This window comes from Protopterus annectens, chromosome 1.part2, assembly GCF_019279795.1.
Source record: "Protopterus annectens isolate FY-2018-M chromosome 1.part2, PAN1.0, whole genome shotgun sequence".
Classification (NCBI taxonomy): domain Eukaryota; kingdom Metazoa; phylum Chordata; order Ceratodontiformes; family Protopteridae; genus Protopterus; species Protopterus annectens.
This window is the reverse complement of record NC_056727.1, coordinates 923,623,182-923,636,603: the sequence shown is the minus strand read 5'-3', so window position 1 is coordinate 923,636,603 and position 13,422 is coordinate 923,623,182. Positions and strand designations below refer to the sequence as shown.

Here is a 13,422-nt window from a genome sequence, read left to right as displayed (position 1 = left end):
CTCTAGTGGGGGTAAGAACGGGCTGGTCCAAGGCATCTGAATTAATGAATTCCAGGAAACATTGGGCAAGTGCATTGGTACATGAGTTTTCCCAGTTAATGGAGGGGTAGTTGAAGTAGCCCAGTATGAGTGTGTTAGGCTGGACCCTAATATTCTCCAATATGCTTAGGAACGTGGAGTGCGAGTCTTGGGACATAGTTGGGGACCTATAGCAGGCTACGACCTGAATAGCTGTCTTACCCAATGTCAGCTGCACCTAAAGTATCTCTGATGTGTTATGTTGGGCTACCAGTCTGGAGGTGTGCGCATCCTTTATGAATATGGAAACACCACTGCCTTTGGAGTTTCGGCCCAAGTTCTGGGGCCGAAAGGTGTGGAATGAGTTATAGTCCGATAGTGCAGGGGTGCTTTCTGCTGCCTTGAACCAGGTCACTGTTACAGCACAAATGTCAATGTTCTCCATTTTAAGGAGTGCTTCGAGCAAGTGCATTTTCAGATTTAGACTTCTAGCATTGACCAGCATGAACCTCACACTGAATTTGCTTGTAGCAGTTATGGTGGTAATTTGGTCTTTGGAACACCACCTAAAAAAGGTACTACAGGGGTGGCAAAAGCCTTGGCCAGTATCCGGAAGCCCAGGGGTGACAGATGCAGGCCATTTCTGGCAAAGCATGGAGGTGTGTTACTCATGTCATCTCAGGCAGACAGATACTGGATCTCCTTATAATGACACCAGAAACTTAGCCAATTGTTGAAATTGATCATTTTCTGCTTGTACTGTAGTATCATTCTGGGTGATGGTAGGATGCTGCTCATGGCTAGGGTCATACCCATCTGGGCTACATAATCCGAGAGCTCCTCCATGTCTCTTTCCATGTAGTCCAAGGAGGTACGTCTTAGGTCATTCAAACCCACATGTACAATGACAGAGTCATACTTGTACCTGCTGTTGAGGGACCCGAGTGCGTGCATTATGTGGCGGATCCTGACACCTGACAGGGCAGATGACAGTTACTTTCTCCTTATTCAACCTAGTGGGCGGGACATCAGTGTGCCGCACTATCGAGTCACCTATGACTAGTGTGTTGGGCATGCTGTTTTGCCTTAGGGGCTTTGGTTGAGTGGTGCACTGTTTAGGAGAGTTATGTGTCTCGTGATTAGTGTTGTGTTGGTTGAGTGCGTTTCTGCCTTGGAGGTCTCTGCTGTTTAGGTAGATTTTTATTGAGACCCTCCATAAAGGTGGGTGCGTGGTTTGTGTTTTTATGTGAAGGCAGTGCTGGTGTGTATTCCATGTGGTGCAAGTGTTGACTTCCTCCTCCTGACCAGCCATTCTGGTCTTGGCTGAAGAGTGCGTGGCTTCCAATTTGGATATATAAGTGCATCTCTCGCAAGTCTGACTGTTGGGAGGTAAGAGGAGAGGGTTGTCAGTGTACATGAGGCAGTTGCTACATTGCCTCAGGATGCCCAAGTTCACCAGGTTAATAGGAGAAAGCACAAGGAACTGACCTTTAGACATGCCTGGATGGGTGGGTATTAAGTACTGGAGCCATTTCCTTGTAGAACGTTTAGTGCTGGCAGCACTTTTGTGTGCTATAATAATTGCTACAAGAAGTTTGGTAAAGTGTGTGCCTTTAACACTAATAAGACTGGGTTATGTTGGTAACTAGTTTGCTATGCAACGGGTAACCTAGGGGTTTACATTTAGTTTGAATAGCTTGCCAATGATGCCAGAATGCGTAATGGTTCCAAAGACTTTGGCAAAGTTCACATACACATTATGAACAGATTTGCTCAAGTACAATGCTGCGGTGATTTGTTAAAAAATTGTTCACTGGGTTTAAGTAGTAGGATTTGCCTTTAACAAACCCAAACGGGTTTGAGTTCAGGGTTTTAAAAAAAGAGTGCCCATGTCTCTTTTTAATGAACTCCATAATAATATACTCAATTTCCTTACAGATAAGGCTGGTAAAGCTAATGGACATCTGTGCAAAATAAGCGTTTTAAGCAAGGCGTTACAACTTATTTTAACCACCATTATTTAGAGAAAGGGTGAATCATCCCCCCTCCAAAAAAAAAAAAAAAAAGCCTTCCTTCCTTCCTTTGACAATTTTAAAATACTGCACTTAAATTCATTTATTTTAGCACTATTAATTTTTTTCCAGTGTTCCAGTGTGGGGGGGGGGTCACACTTTCAGCTTTTAACACTTTTTAGCCTTCTTTCTATAATACACCACACTCAATTGACAAATATCTTCTGGAAAAACAGTCTTGTCACCGTTCTGCTTCCATTAGGATTACCACCCGTCCTCTTTGCGAGGGGCAGTTCCACTTTGGGCAGTTGTGTCCTGCGGGGGAAAAAAACCCTAAAAAATGGCAAATGTCCTGACATTTTAAGACAAAATATATTAAGTTTTCTTTAATAACTACATAAAACAGTTATTTTGTATCTAAAACACATAAATAGCATATGAAATAGCATAATGAACTGAAATGCTACAAAAATAAGCTTTTATTGTGGCAAAAAAGTGAAGTTCTGTCATTTGCACTGGCTGTGGGTATGTTTTGTCCTGCAAAATCTCATGTCTACAAAAAAATTTCCCACTTTGGGCATATCACTCTTGTGAGTCAGGCAGAAATTAGTACAGGTCAATAGAACAGGTCAGTAAAGGTTAAACATCTGTGAACTGAGGGTGTGGAGCAAGGAACTAAGCCTTCTATTTAAGGGGTAAAATAAAACATTTCACAGCTTTACTAGAAAGGCTCCCCAGACTCTGCTACACTTTGCTGTGAGGGAAAGGTTAATTTGCTTTTTATTTGTTGTATTACTTTATTGCCTTATTTACCTTGTGTTTTACTTATATTCTGCTTTTAACTGCATATTAAAACTTAAGAGACCACAGGCAGAATTTTTTTCCCCACCCGGTTTCTGTAGTGTTCTTAAACACCAATATTCTAGCTTCCTTCCCCTTATGTTAATTTGACCATATATCTCATTTCCTCTCTGTTTTTACTGGCTTGTGTGAGTAAGCACAAAATCATCATTTTGTGAAATCTCTCCTCTTCAACTATTTAAATTTATTGGCCATCCTACTGTATTCCATAGTACCAGAATACAAAAGTGACCACCCCCTTTCAATCTATCTTGCCATTTTAAAAACAGTGACTTCCCACTAAAACTTAAAGTTACCTACTTTCACATCTAACTCCTCTAGTGCACACTGCAGTGTTTAGGATAAACCATTTATTTTCATCTTATCTTTAAGCATCCCCGTGACTAGCACTTGCTGTAAAACCTGCTGGAAAACACTAGGAAGTCAAACTGATACAAGCACTCAACTCTCCTTGTTAATAAGGAGAAAATAATCGTAGACACTAAACAGCCTATAATTGCAAAGTACCTTGCTAAGGTAAGGGAAAACGGCTCTTGTACTCTACAAAAAAAGCACCAAACCAGGCATGTCCAAGGGTCAGCTTCCGGTGATTTCTCCTGTCCACCTGGTGAATCTGGGCATACTGGGGCAATGCAGCAATTGCCTCATGTGCACAGAGGACCCTCTCCTCCTACCACCCAGCACTACAACCTGCGAGAGATGGACTTACATAGCCAAACTGGAAGCAAAGCTCTCTCCACCCAAGATTGTGCTAGACAGTCAAGAGGAGAAGGTTAACACCAGCACTACACCTCAAGCAACAGACAGCCCTTCTAAACCCACACCACCAACACATAGCAACATTAAACCTACATATGTGGAGGCCCTTAACAGTAACCTGCCCAAGCAACAAGGACCGCTGAAGCTGAAATGGAAACAAACACCAATCACAATCAAAGTGTCACATAGCTCAGAACACCAGTGTGCCACCTAATAACAGCCCCTAAGGCAAGACAGCGTACCCACCACTTTAGTCATAGGTGACTCTATAGTCAGGCACACTGATGTCCGACTCACCAGGCTGAACAAGGAAAAAATTAGTCAGCTGCCTGTCGGGTGCCAGGATCCACCACATAACGCATGCACTCAAGTCACTCCACAACAAGTACAAATAAGACACTGTCATTGTCCATGTTGGAGTGAATGACTTGAGCCGTACCTTCCTGAACTACATGAAGAGAGACATGGAAGAGCTCTCGGATCATGTGGCCCAGGCGGGTATGACCCTAGTCCTGAGTAGCATCCCACCTTCGCCCAGAATTATACCACAGTATAAGGACGAAATGATTGAATTCTGCAACTGGCTAAGCTTCTGGTGTCATTCAAAGGGGATCCAGTATCTGTCTGCCTGTGATGACATGATCGACAGACCATGACACTTTGCCAGAGATGGTCTACACCTGTCGCCCCTAGGATTCAGGTTACTGGCTAAGGCTCTTGACACCCATATAGTGCCTTTTTTAGGCAAAGTTCAAAGGACAAAACCACCACCATAACAGGTACAAGTATGCAAAATCTGAAGGTAATGCTACTCAGTGCTAGAAGTTAACCTCAAAATGCACTCTCTCGAGGCACTCCTAAAAATGGAGACCATCGATGCCTGTGCAGTAACCTGAGACCTGGTTCAAGGCTCCAGAGAGCACCCCTGTAATACCAGGCCACAACTCTTACCACACTTTTCGGCCACCAAACCAGGACCGAAACACTAAAGGTGGAGGAGTGTCCATATTCACCAAGGATATTCACAACACCAGGCTGGTTGCCCGACACAATGCTACAGATTCCCCCACCATGCCCCAAGATTCTCACTACACCTTTCTAAACATACTGGAAAATATTAAGATACAATAAAACACCCTAATACTGGGTGATTTCAACTACCCTGCCATTAACTAGGAAAACTACTCGTGTACCAACACCTTTGCCCAGAGGTTCTTGGAATTCATAAATTCCAATGCCTTGGATCAACAAATCCTTAGTCCCACCAGGGGCTCCAATATCCTAGACCTGATCATTACCAACATGGGAAATTGATGCTCCACACCTATGGTCACCCCCTCATTGGTCAGATGTGAACATAAGCTAAATCACCCTTGACATCCACATCCCACCCCCACCCCCAGTAAGAAAACCTCTAAAAAAACTTCTCCAAAGCCAACTTCATGCTACAAGTCAGAAGTGATAAACTTCATGACACCCATGCAGAGAGGAACTGAAAATTCGACTGCTGAATCCTACACTAAGGCACTGTACGAGCACATCCACTCGTGCATGATTCATGCCACCCCCAATAGAAACAAGACGCTCTCCTCAAAAAAAAAAGGAAGCCAATCTGGTGGTCCCTTGCCATAAACAGACTTTACAACAAAAGGAAGAAACTGTTGCAGAAAAGAGGAAAATCCCAGGATGCAAAGAACTCCCTTACCAGCCTCAGTAAGAAACAGAAATACCTCATAAAATCCTCCAAAGCTAGTTACGAAAATAAAATTGCCAAAGATTCCAAAGACAACCACAAGGCATTCTATAGCTATGTCAAGAATCTAAATGGCAATGCTCAGATCTGCTCTGAGCTACAACAGAATGGCATTAAATATACTGATCCCAAGGATAGTGCCAATATCCTGGCAGATCGATTAAGTGCAAACTCCACCCCCCAAAGGGCCCATCTCAATACCAAAAGATTACCAAATTCTGGTAATAACGACCACAAAGGTAAAAAAAACACACTCTCCAAAGCTAAGAATACAGCATCCATGAGACCAGATGACATCCCAGGTTGTGTACTACATGAACTACAAAATGAACTGGCACCTCACCTAAGTGTCATGTTTAATCACAGCCTCATCTCAGGCTTCGTGCCCACTGAGTGGTGCACAGCTAGTTATCCCATTCCACAAGGGGGGGATCCACCTTGGATCCCGGGAACTACCGCCCCTCAGTCTGATGAGCCTGATCTGCAAGGCCATGGAACATATTATCATGGAACTTATAAACAAAGACATTGGCTACCTTCAAACACTGGACCCCACGCAGTTTGGGTTTGTGAAGGGCCGATCTTGTCTCCTGAACCTACTTCTTCGAATCAGTCTCCAGAGTCATGGACAAGGGTAAGGTGGTCCACACAGCCTATCTGGACCTCACCAAGGCCTTCGATACCATCCCCCACTCTGGACTCATAGATAAACTTACTAAGCTGGGCATTAATCCCTACGTCACTCAATGGGTTGCCAACTGGCTTACTGACAGAAACCCACACTGTAAAAGTAGCAGACTCCAAATCCAGCTCCAGACAAGTGGAGTACCTCAGGTTTCAGTCCTGGGACCGCTCTTTAGGTTCATAGATTATTGGCATCTATTTCTCTGAAGTACAGGCCAACAATAAGGGACTCTGGCTAACAAAGTTCTCAGATGAATGCAAACCGGGAGCCATTATTGAATCCCCAAATGATGTGGATATTCTACAAAATGGCCTTACAGAAACAGATGATTGGTGCCAGAGCCATGGGCTCAATCTCAATGCCAAGAAATGTATAGTTATCCCGTTTGGGAAAAAAACATGTACCCCTGAATTACCACATAGGTGGCAGTACACTAAACACCGAAAGTGTGATAAGAGACTTAGGGACACAGGTGGACTGTGGTCTCACCCTCGATAACCACATCATCACAGCAGTCAGGAAACCCTTCTATGTGGCAAACCTCATCAATAAGGGCTTTTCATCCAGAAAAAGGGAAGTCATTGTCCCACTGTACTCATCCCTCATCAGACCCATTATAGAATACAACGCCCCATTTGGTATGTACCTCTCAAAACATCTGCAACAACTGGAAAGGCCGCAGAAATACCTCACTAAAAGAATCACAGGCCTAAAGCAGATGCTCTATGCTGACTGTCAAAAAACTCCACCTATAGTCTTGTCGCATATCGTCTACCCAGAGGTGATCTCTGCTTAACATACAAGGCCATGTCAAACCCAGAGCCACTGGACATGCTACACTTAACAATCCCTCAGAGACACGCTCCTTGGATCTAAACCTTGCCATCACAATGAACAAAACATGCTGGAGGAATAGGTTCCTAACCTGCAGACTCCTCAGACACTGGAATAGACTGCCCATACATGTCAAGCAGAGCGCCTTTTTGGCCCTCTTCAAAAGGAACCTTGATGACTGGATGGGAGATAGGAAATTCACTCCGGGATCACGTCAGTTGTCCTTCTAGACAGGGGTCCAGAGAAGTAAATAGTGTGGGAAGAAATAGACAGGGAATTGTTACAGGAAGACTTGTATAGGCCCTAGGGCCAACAGCATAGTACCAACCTATATGAAAAGGTGGCAACCCTAGATGCCAGTTTCAGAATCAGTTATTTCAATCTAAATTGAACCCATCGATTAAACAAAACATTATTCTATTCTGACAGCTACCTCAAAACCTGCTGGAGACAGGTTTGTCTCCCACAGGCTGCCCCATCTCTGGAATAGACTTCCCATACACGTTAAACAGAGAATCTTTTACTGGAAGTATTACATTGTGGCTGCCACGTTTACTTGTTCTTTCTTTTAAGCTCGTTAATTACTTTGCAGCACACATAGCAGAAAGTAAAACTAAAAACATTTTCTGAACTTGGAAACTACACAACGTAACACTAATCAGACTTGTGAGGTAAACTGACTGAGGTGTAGTCACTTTCAAACTTACATAAACTACAAAGAAAGAAAAGAATGAATGAAAGTTTGTCTTACTTTCTCACAGCTGAAGAAACATGCAAGATCCCCCACTGACTTCCATTCTGGTGGAACAGCAACCACGGTGGTTCTACAGAAAACATCTCTCACAAATACGTGCATAACTTTACAGTGCCCTGCTACAAGACAAAAACAACCCGAACACTCAAACGTTCAAGAAACAGAGTATCGCAACTGAACTCCTACCCGGAAGCGATGTGCAGGAAAACGGTATTACGCAGAGGGAAAATGAGAAAGCCCGGCCCTCCGTTCTAATTAAAACTGCAGTTGTGGATTGTAAAGGATGTTTAATATTATAGGTATTCCCTTGTAACAGTGTTAGAATATACTTATACGCCACCATTGTATAGAGCACAAATAGAAAGAAGGAAGCCTTGAATTTTATTTTGTGTTTGTAGACTGTATTCAACAAAAGCAAATATTTGCGAGAATAACGTGAATATTCCCTACCCAGGCTTTACACTTCTCAAGCGTCTTTGGCTTTTTCTACCTTAAAAAATCTGGGATTCTTCTGCAAAAGTGTGAGTTAACGTCATTATGGAATTCTAGATTTTAAGGATACAGACTTGTTCAGAAAATGCGTAATAATACAAACCCCTTACTGGACTGTACGAACTTGGTTTGGCTTTGATTTAAAAAAAAAAAAAGAGGCACGTGCCCAGTTCCAGCTTTCATCTGTCCAATGCTGTCTTCTACCAAGTTCCAGCTAAGAGCTCTCATGCGATGGGTGTTTCCTAACTGGCTGTACTATACGCTGCAATGTAGTTTTTGAAGAATGATGAAAAAGCAAATAAGTTTTCCCGTTCCCACTCAGTCTGAATTGAGGACACAGTTGTTACTCTAAAGTTCCAAACTGCATGATTTTTTTGGAATAAAACGTCCCGGGTTTGAATTACATACCCTTGATACTCAATTATATCAACAGACTGTTTTCTATTTTTATTTGTAAGGACGGGCCGGGGTGACAACCGTCGTACTCGTAATAATTGGAATTCCATTTCTAAAGGCATGAAATTCTTCAAGGTACTATTGAAATAGTATCTAACGGTCTCATGGCGTTGCTCACACACCTAATCTGTCGTTAACCACTATATATCCCACCCTGCTCAAAAATGTCTACTTGGCCAGTAATCAGTGATCTTATCCTGTAATGTTATGTCTGCGTGGTCACATACACTGTACCATACCTCCCAACTGTCCAGATTTTTGCCTCAAAATGTTCGTCCCTCATAACATTTTTGGTTTTCTGGGAAATCACTGAAATGATCTGAGGAATGAAATTAATAATAATATCATACGTTTCAGTTTCAGACTTTAGAAATGCATTTTAATGCATAGCCTGTTATTCTACCAACTTTCTAAGTTTATAAGAGCAATATTTAAAACCTGTCACTATTTTGGGGCATTTGTATCCCCATTATGTCAGGCTTAGTCCAGATTTCTTGGGCTAAGAGGTTGAGAGGTATGCTTGACTGTACCATACTAGCATACTCACCTCAAATTCACATTGTCATGAAGGTTCACTTTACCATAGTTCTACATTAAATACTATGATTCTAAAGTGCATTAGTCTAAAACTCATTCTGATCTATGTGCAAACGAGTTCACATAACACAGTATTGCTGCATCATGATTATAATGCTTGTATGCTGTCTATTCATAGCCATATCTTGGTCAAATGGGGCCCTAGAAAGGTTAATGTACCAGTCCCTCATCCACAGCCATTCCAGTGTCCCATTACTTGGTTGTTTTTCCCAAACTGCAGTAAAGACTGTTCAAACCTGCTGCTGTAACACAAAAACACTGCATTTTACAAATGCCTGATTGAAAAAACAAGCAAAATAACAATGCATTCATAGTTAAAATATCAATATTAAGCTCAAAGAGGTCATGCTGTCAAATTTATTTACAGCTAAATAATAAACACATAGTCGATATTCAACAAAACAAGGAAAACGAGAATAACATCCAAAGAACATGAATCATATGACGATGCTTCTATTTACTACAATTAATCCGTCCTTTACACCTTAAGTACTCTGGTTCATAGGCTGTTAAAATGTTACAATGCTGTGCTATCTTCTCTCCCAACAGATGAGGAAACACAGTATTGTACGACCACCAGAACGTTTATTAGAAACAATAGTGCATAAAATTGCAATACAAAAAAATCATTTGAGTTGAGCGCTTTCACCTAATACATTGCAGGCTTCTTCAGAACTCATTGACAAAGTAAAATGCGCCATTTTAAATAAACTTTTTGGCGCCAATCTTATCTAACAGTACTTGTATTTAAATTGCCACTGTGCCTGTTGATTCGTATAAAATATAAATGGAATGACTTTTACAAACATGTTCCGCTGTACCTCCTCCAAATAAATACAATATACTACAAATAAATTTAATTAAATAAATACACAATGTTTCATATAACTGATTCATTTAAAATTACTATTTCATTTAAAATGTATTGAAATGCATTCCACTAATGTTAAAAATTCCTAACAACTAGACTCAGTCTAACCGAATGTAATAAAAATATGCACTTAAACTAAATTTAAAACTATATATGTATAGTGTGTGTGAATGCTTATTACAAAATATTAGTTGTAAAAAATATTGTAAATGACTGTTACAACTCAATACATAAAAAATGTTAAAACTAGATGTTAAACTCAGAGTATAAAAACTAGATGTTAAACTCAGAGTATAAAAAATTCATTATTTGTGGCTACATAATGTGCAAACTTGTATATGGACTGCTGTGCAAATAAATCCACTCCTATGTTACCTAAGGACTTGTGTTAAGCTTAAATGCCATCAATTTCACATAGTTTAGTTTAATATGAACTAATTGCATTTTATGTTGTTTAAAAAATTTTTTGTTGTTTAAAAAAGTTTTTTATGTATATTAATAATGTGTTCATATATTGTGTGTTAATATAATTTAACTTATTTAGTGATATATACTGGTAAATATACATTAATAAATAAATTTTTAAAAAGTATATATGTATATATAAACACATTAAATAAACCTCAATATTTTATAAATTTAAAAAAAAAAAAAACCTCAATATTTTATAAATTTAAAAAAAAAACCATTATGTTTGTAAACAACTGTTTATGGAAGAATATTAAAAAGTTAAAAATTGAAAATTAAAAAATTGCTATATGAAGGTGGTGGGACCTAAATGTATGTCAAACTAATAATGGCTTAATGGCAATGGTGTCGTTTAATCCTGGTATTGTGGCAGCATCTGTGTATAGCTGCCACCAAATCTCTTTATAACTTAATTGTCCCTTGATGTTACCCCCCTTCCAATCAGATTTAATGTGTTCAATGATGGCAAATTTAAAACTATGTTGGTCACCATTGCTTTCAACATGCCTATACAAAGCATTGTTACGATCTTTTTTTCGAATACAATATGAATGATCGTATATTCTTTTTTTGAAAGCCCTCTCAGTCTTCCCAACATAGTATGCAGGACACATTTCACATTTAGCAATATAAACCACATTCATAGTGTTACAGTTCCCCTTCTCACATCTGATTGTTATAGGCTGTTACTAGGTTTGCAGTCCATGGGACCATTGAGGAGTCCAATACAAATTTTCAGTTGCCAGGACAGGTCAGGGCATAAATATGAGGCAAAACCATTATCAATATTCTGCAAAACTGGAGATAGATAAGAAGAACAGAGTATGTTTGCAACAGATGTATTTCATGAACCACAAAATTATGAAAGTCTATGTCTGACATTGACAGACTGTGATCCTCAATGCTGTGTCACAATAAAACAAAAGGATACAAGTTGAAGGAGGCTTGGCAGTTAGTGTGGAGGATTAAGCTCTTGCTTCCAATAGCTAATGTACTGGGTTTGATCCTGAGGAGATTACTTACCTACATAATGTCCCAGACTGGGGCATTTTACACTTACACACACACACACACACACACACACACACACACACAGCAACTGTGGCTGGGTATTTTTGTATTATTATTTATTATCTGGGGAGAGAGTATTATTTAACACTGTGGGTTGGCAAGTTCCTAAAACGAAGTCAGACCACTTAAAAGTACATTACCAGTGAGGTATTAATTCTTAAATGTATACCTGGCTATTAATCAAAAGTGGTATAGTTACTGGTGTACTGGGTCTGCACCACAGTAATCTAGAGTGGTGGCAGTACTACCTTGCCAGGAAGAAAGCTGTGGGGATTTGGAGAGTTCTTCCAGCCTTCTCTCGGAAATGTATGTCTTTGTGCATGTGTATGTGTAAATAATCTGTTTGAAAGTCGGGGCACTGGAAGACACTATAGCCCACAGAGAGAGTGACGAGAATGAAGGCTGGGCTGCTACATCAGAAATTCAGCTCTGTAAGTGATGTGTGTAGTCCTAGTCTAGGTGCAGATATTGGAATCCCATACCGAGAGCAGCAGTGTCTATTCCCTTTATATTCTTTTGTTGTACTTGTGGAGATACTCTGTATGATTGGGATGGTTTTGATTGCATTACAGAAGAAACTGTAGGATTTCCTTTTGTCATCTATTGTCTTTCGGTAATTTGTGTTTTCATTGTTTTGGTTGCTCAATTTTATTTACTGTTTTTACATTTGAGTAAATAAAATGTTGATGTTTTGAAACAGAATCACAAACAGCAGTGTGTTCTGTCTGATTCCACTGTAACAATAGCTGTAGTGACTTTGTTTATGTGAGATGATTCCTCTTTTATCAGTTTTATAAACAGCTGGGAATGTACTCTGTATGAATCCATTGGTAAGAAGGATGTAGTGACTGTAATGAGGTGGGTGCTTACATATTTGTAGCTGCTATAAACACCAATGACTGTGACTTTTGGGAGGGGAGTGGCTGTAATAAAGCAATTTATATAGTATGTGTATCAGACTGAAACACAATGTAGTTAAATAATGAGGTTATCTAAAGATGACCTGTGACTCAAAGGAGACTAAGTAGTGATTTTTGGATATTTATTGTTGATCTAGATAACTGGGCAACTGTATTGCTATATGAATGAACCGGATGTTCATGAATTCAGATGCTGAATTCAGAGCTGTGATACTAGTTCCTGAGTTGCCCATAACTTACTTGGCTAGAAGGAAGTTTCTCTGTTCACCTGTGAGAGAGGGAAGCTTTGAGCAACCTATCTGTCCCTGGAGGAGTGGTTCCAGCCCAGAAGTTAGTAGTTTATTGGCCATTTTGAGCTAATTTCTCTCTCTTTCATTTCCCCACTATAAAAACTGCGTTTGCACAGTTTTGCGCACCACGCAGTGCCAGTTAGCTACGGTTAAATTATTCCCGGCTCCACAAAGTCTACTCTTCAGTTTTTCCTTTGAAACTAGTCTAACTCTCAACCTAAGCACTCAAAAAGCATCTGACAGCCCAGCACTTGCTCAGACCTAATAGCAAGCACTAATATACCCTGACACTGGTTGCCCAGCAGGGCAAGGCTCTTTATTCACCCCTCACCAACCAAGCAACTAAGCAGCTCACCCTACTATTCAGGCATGACTAAAGGGCAACTTCAGGTGCACTCTCCAGTCCGGCTGGTGAATCTGGGTATCTTGAGGCAATGTTAAAACTGCCTCATGTACACAGACAACCCTCTCCTCCTACCACAAAACACTAACATATGCAAGAGATGCAATTATACAGCCAAACTGGAAGCTAAGCTGTCTCCACCCAAGACTGGAACAGACAGTCAAGAGGAGAAGGTTAA

The 13,422-nt window shown here is 40.4% G+C and overlaps 1 protein-coding gene across 1 annotated transcript in view; it reads right to left on the bottom strand.

Moving 5' to 3' along the window:
- SDE2 (SDE2 telomere maintenance homolog) overlaps window positions 1-7,898 on the bottom strand; it is a 665,355-nt gene extending 657,457 nt beyond the window's left edge. The window contains exon 1 of the mRNA XM_044059687.1: window positions 7,674-7,898. Within this exon, the coding sequence (XP_043915622.1) occupies window positions 7,674-7,778 (105 nt within the window). The 5' untranslated portion in view covers window positions 7,779-7,898. The remainder of the gene's footprint in view (window positions 1-7,673) is intronic.
- Between the last annotated feature and the right edge of the window lie 5,524 nt (window positions 7,899-13,422).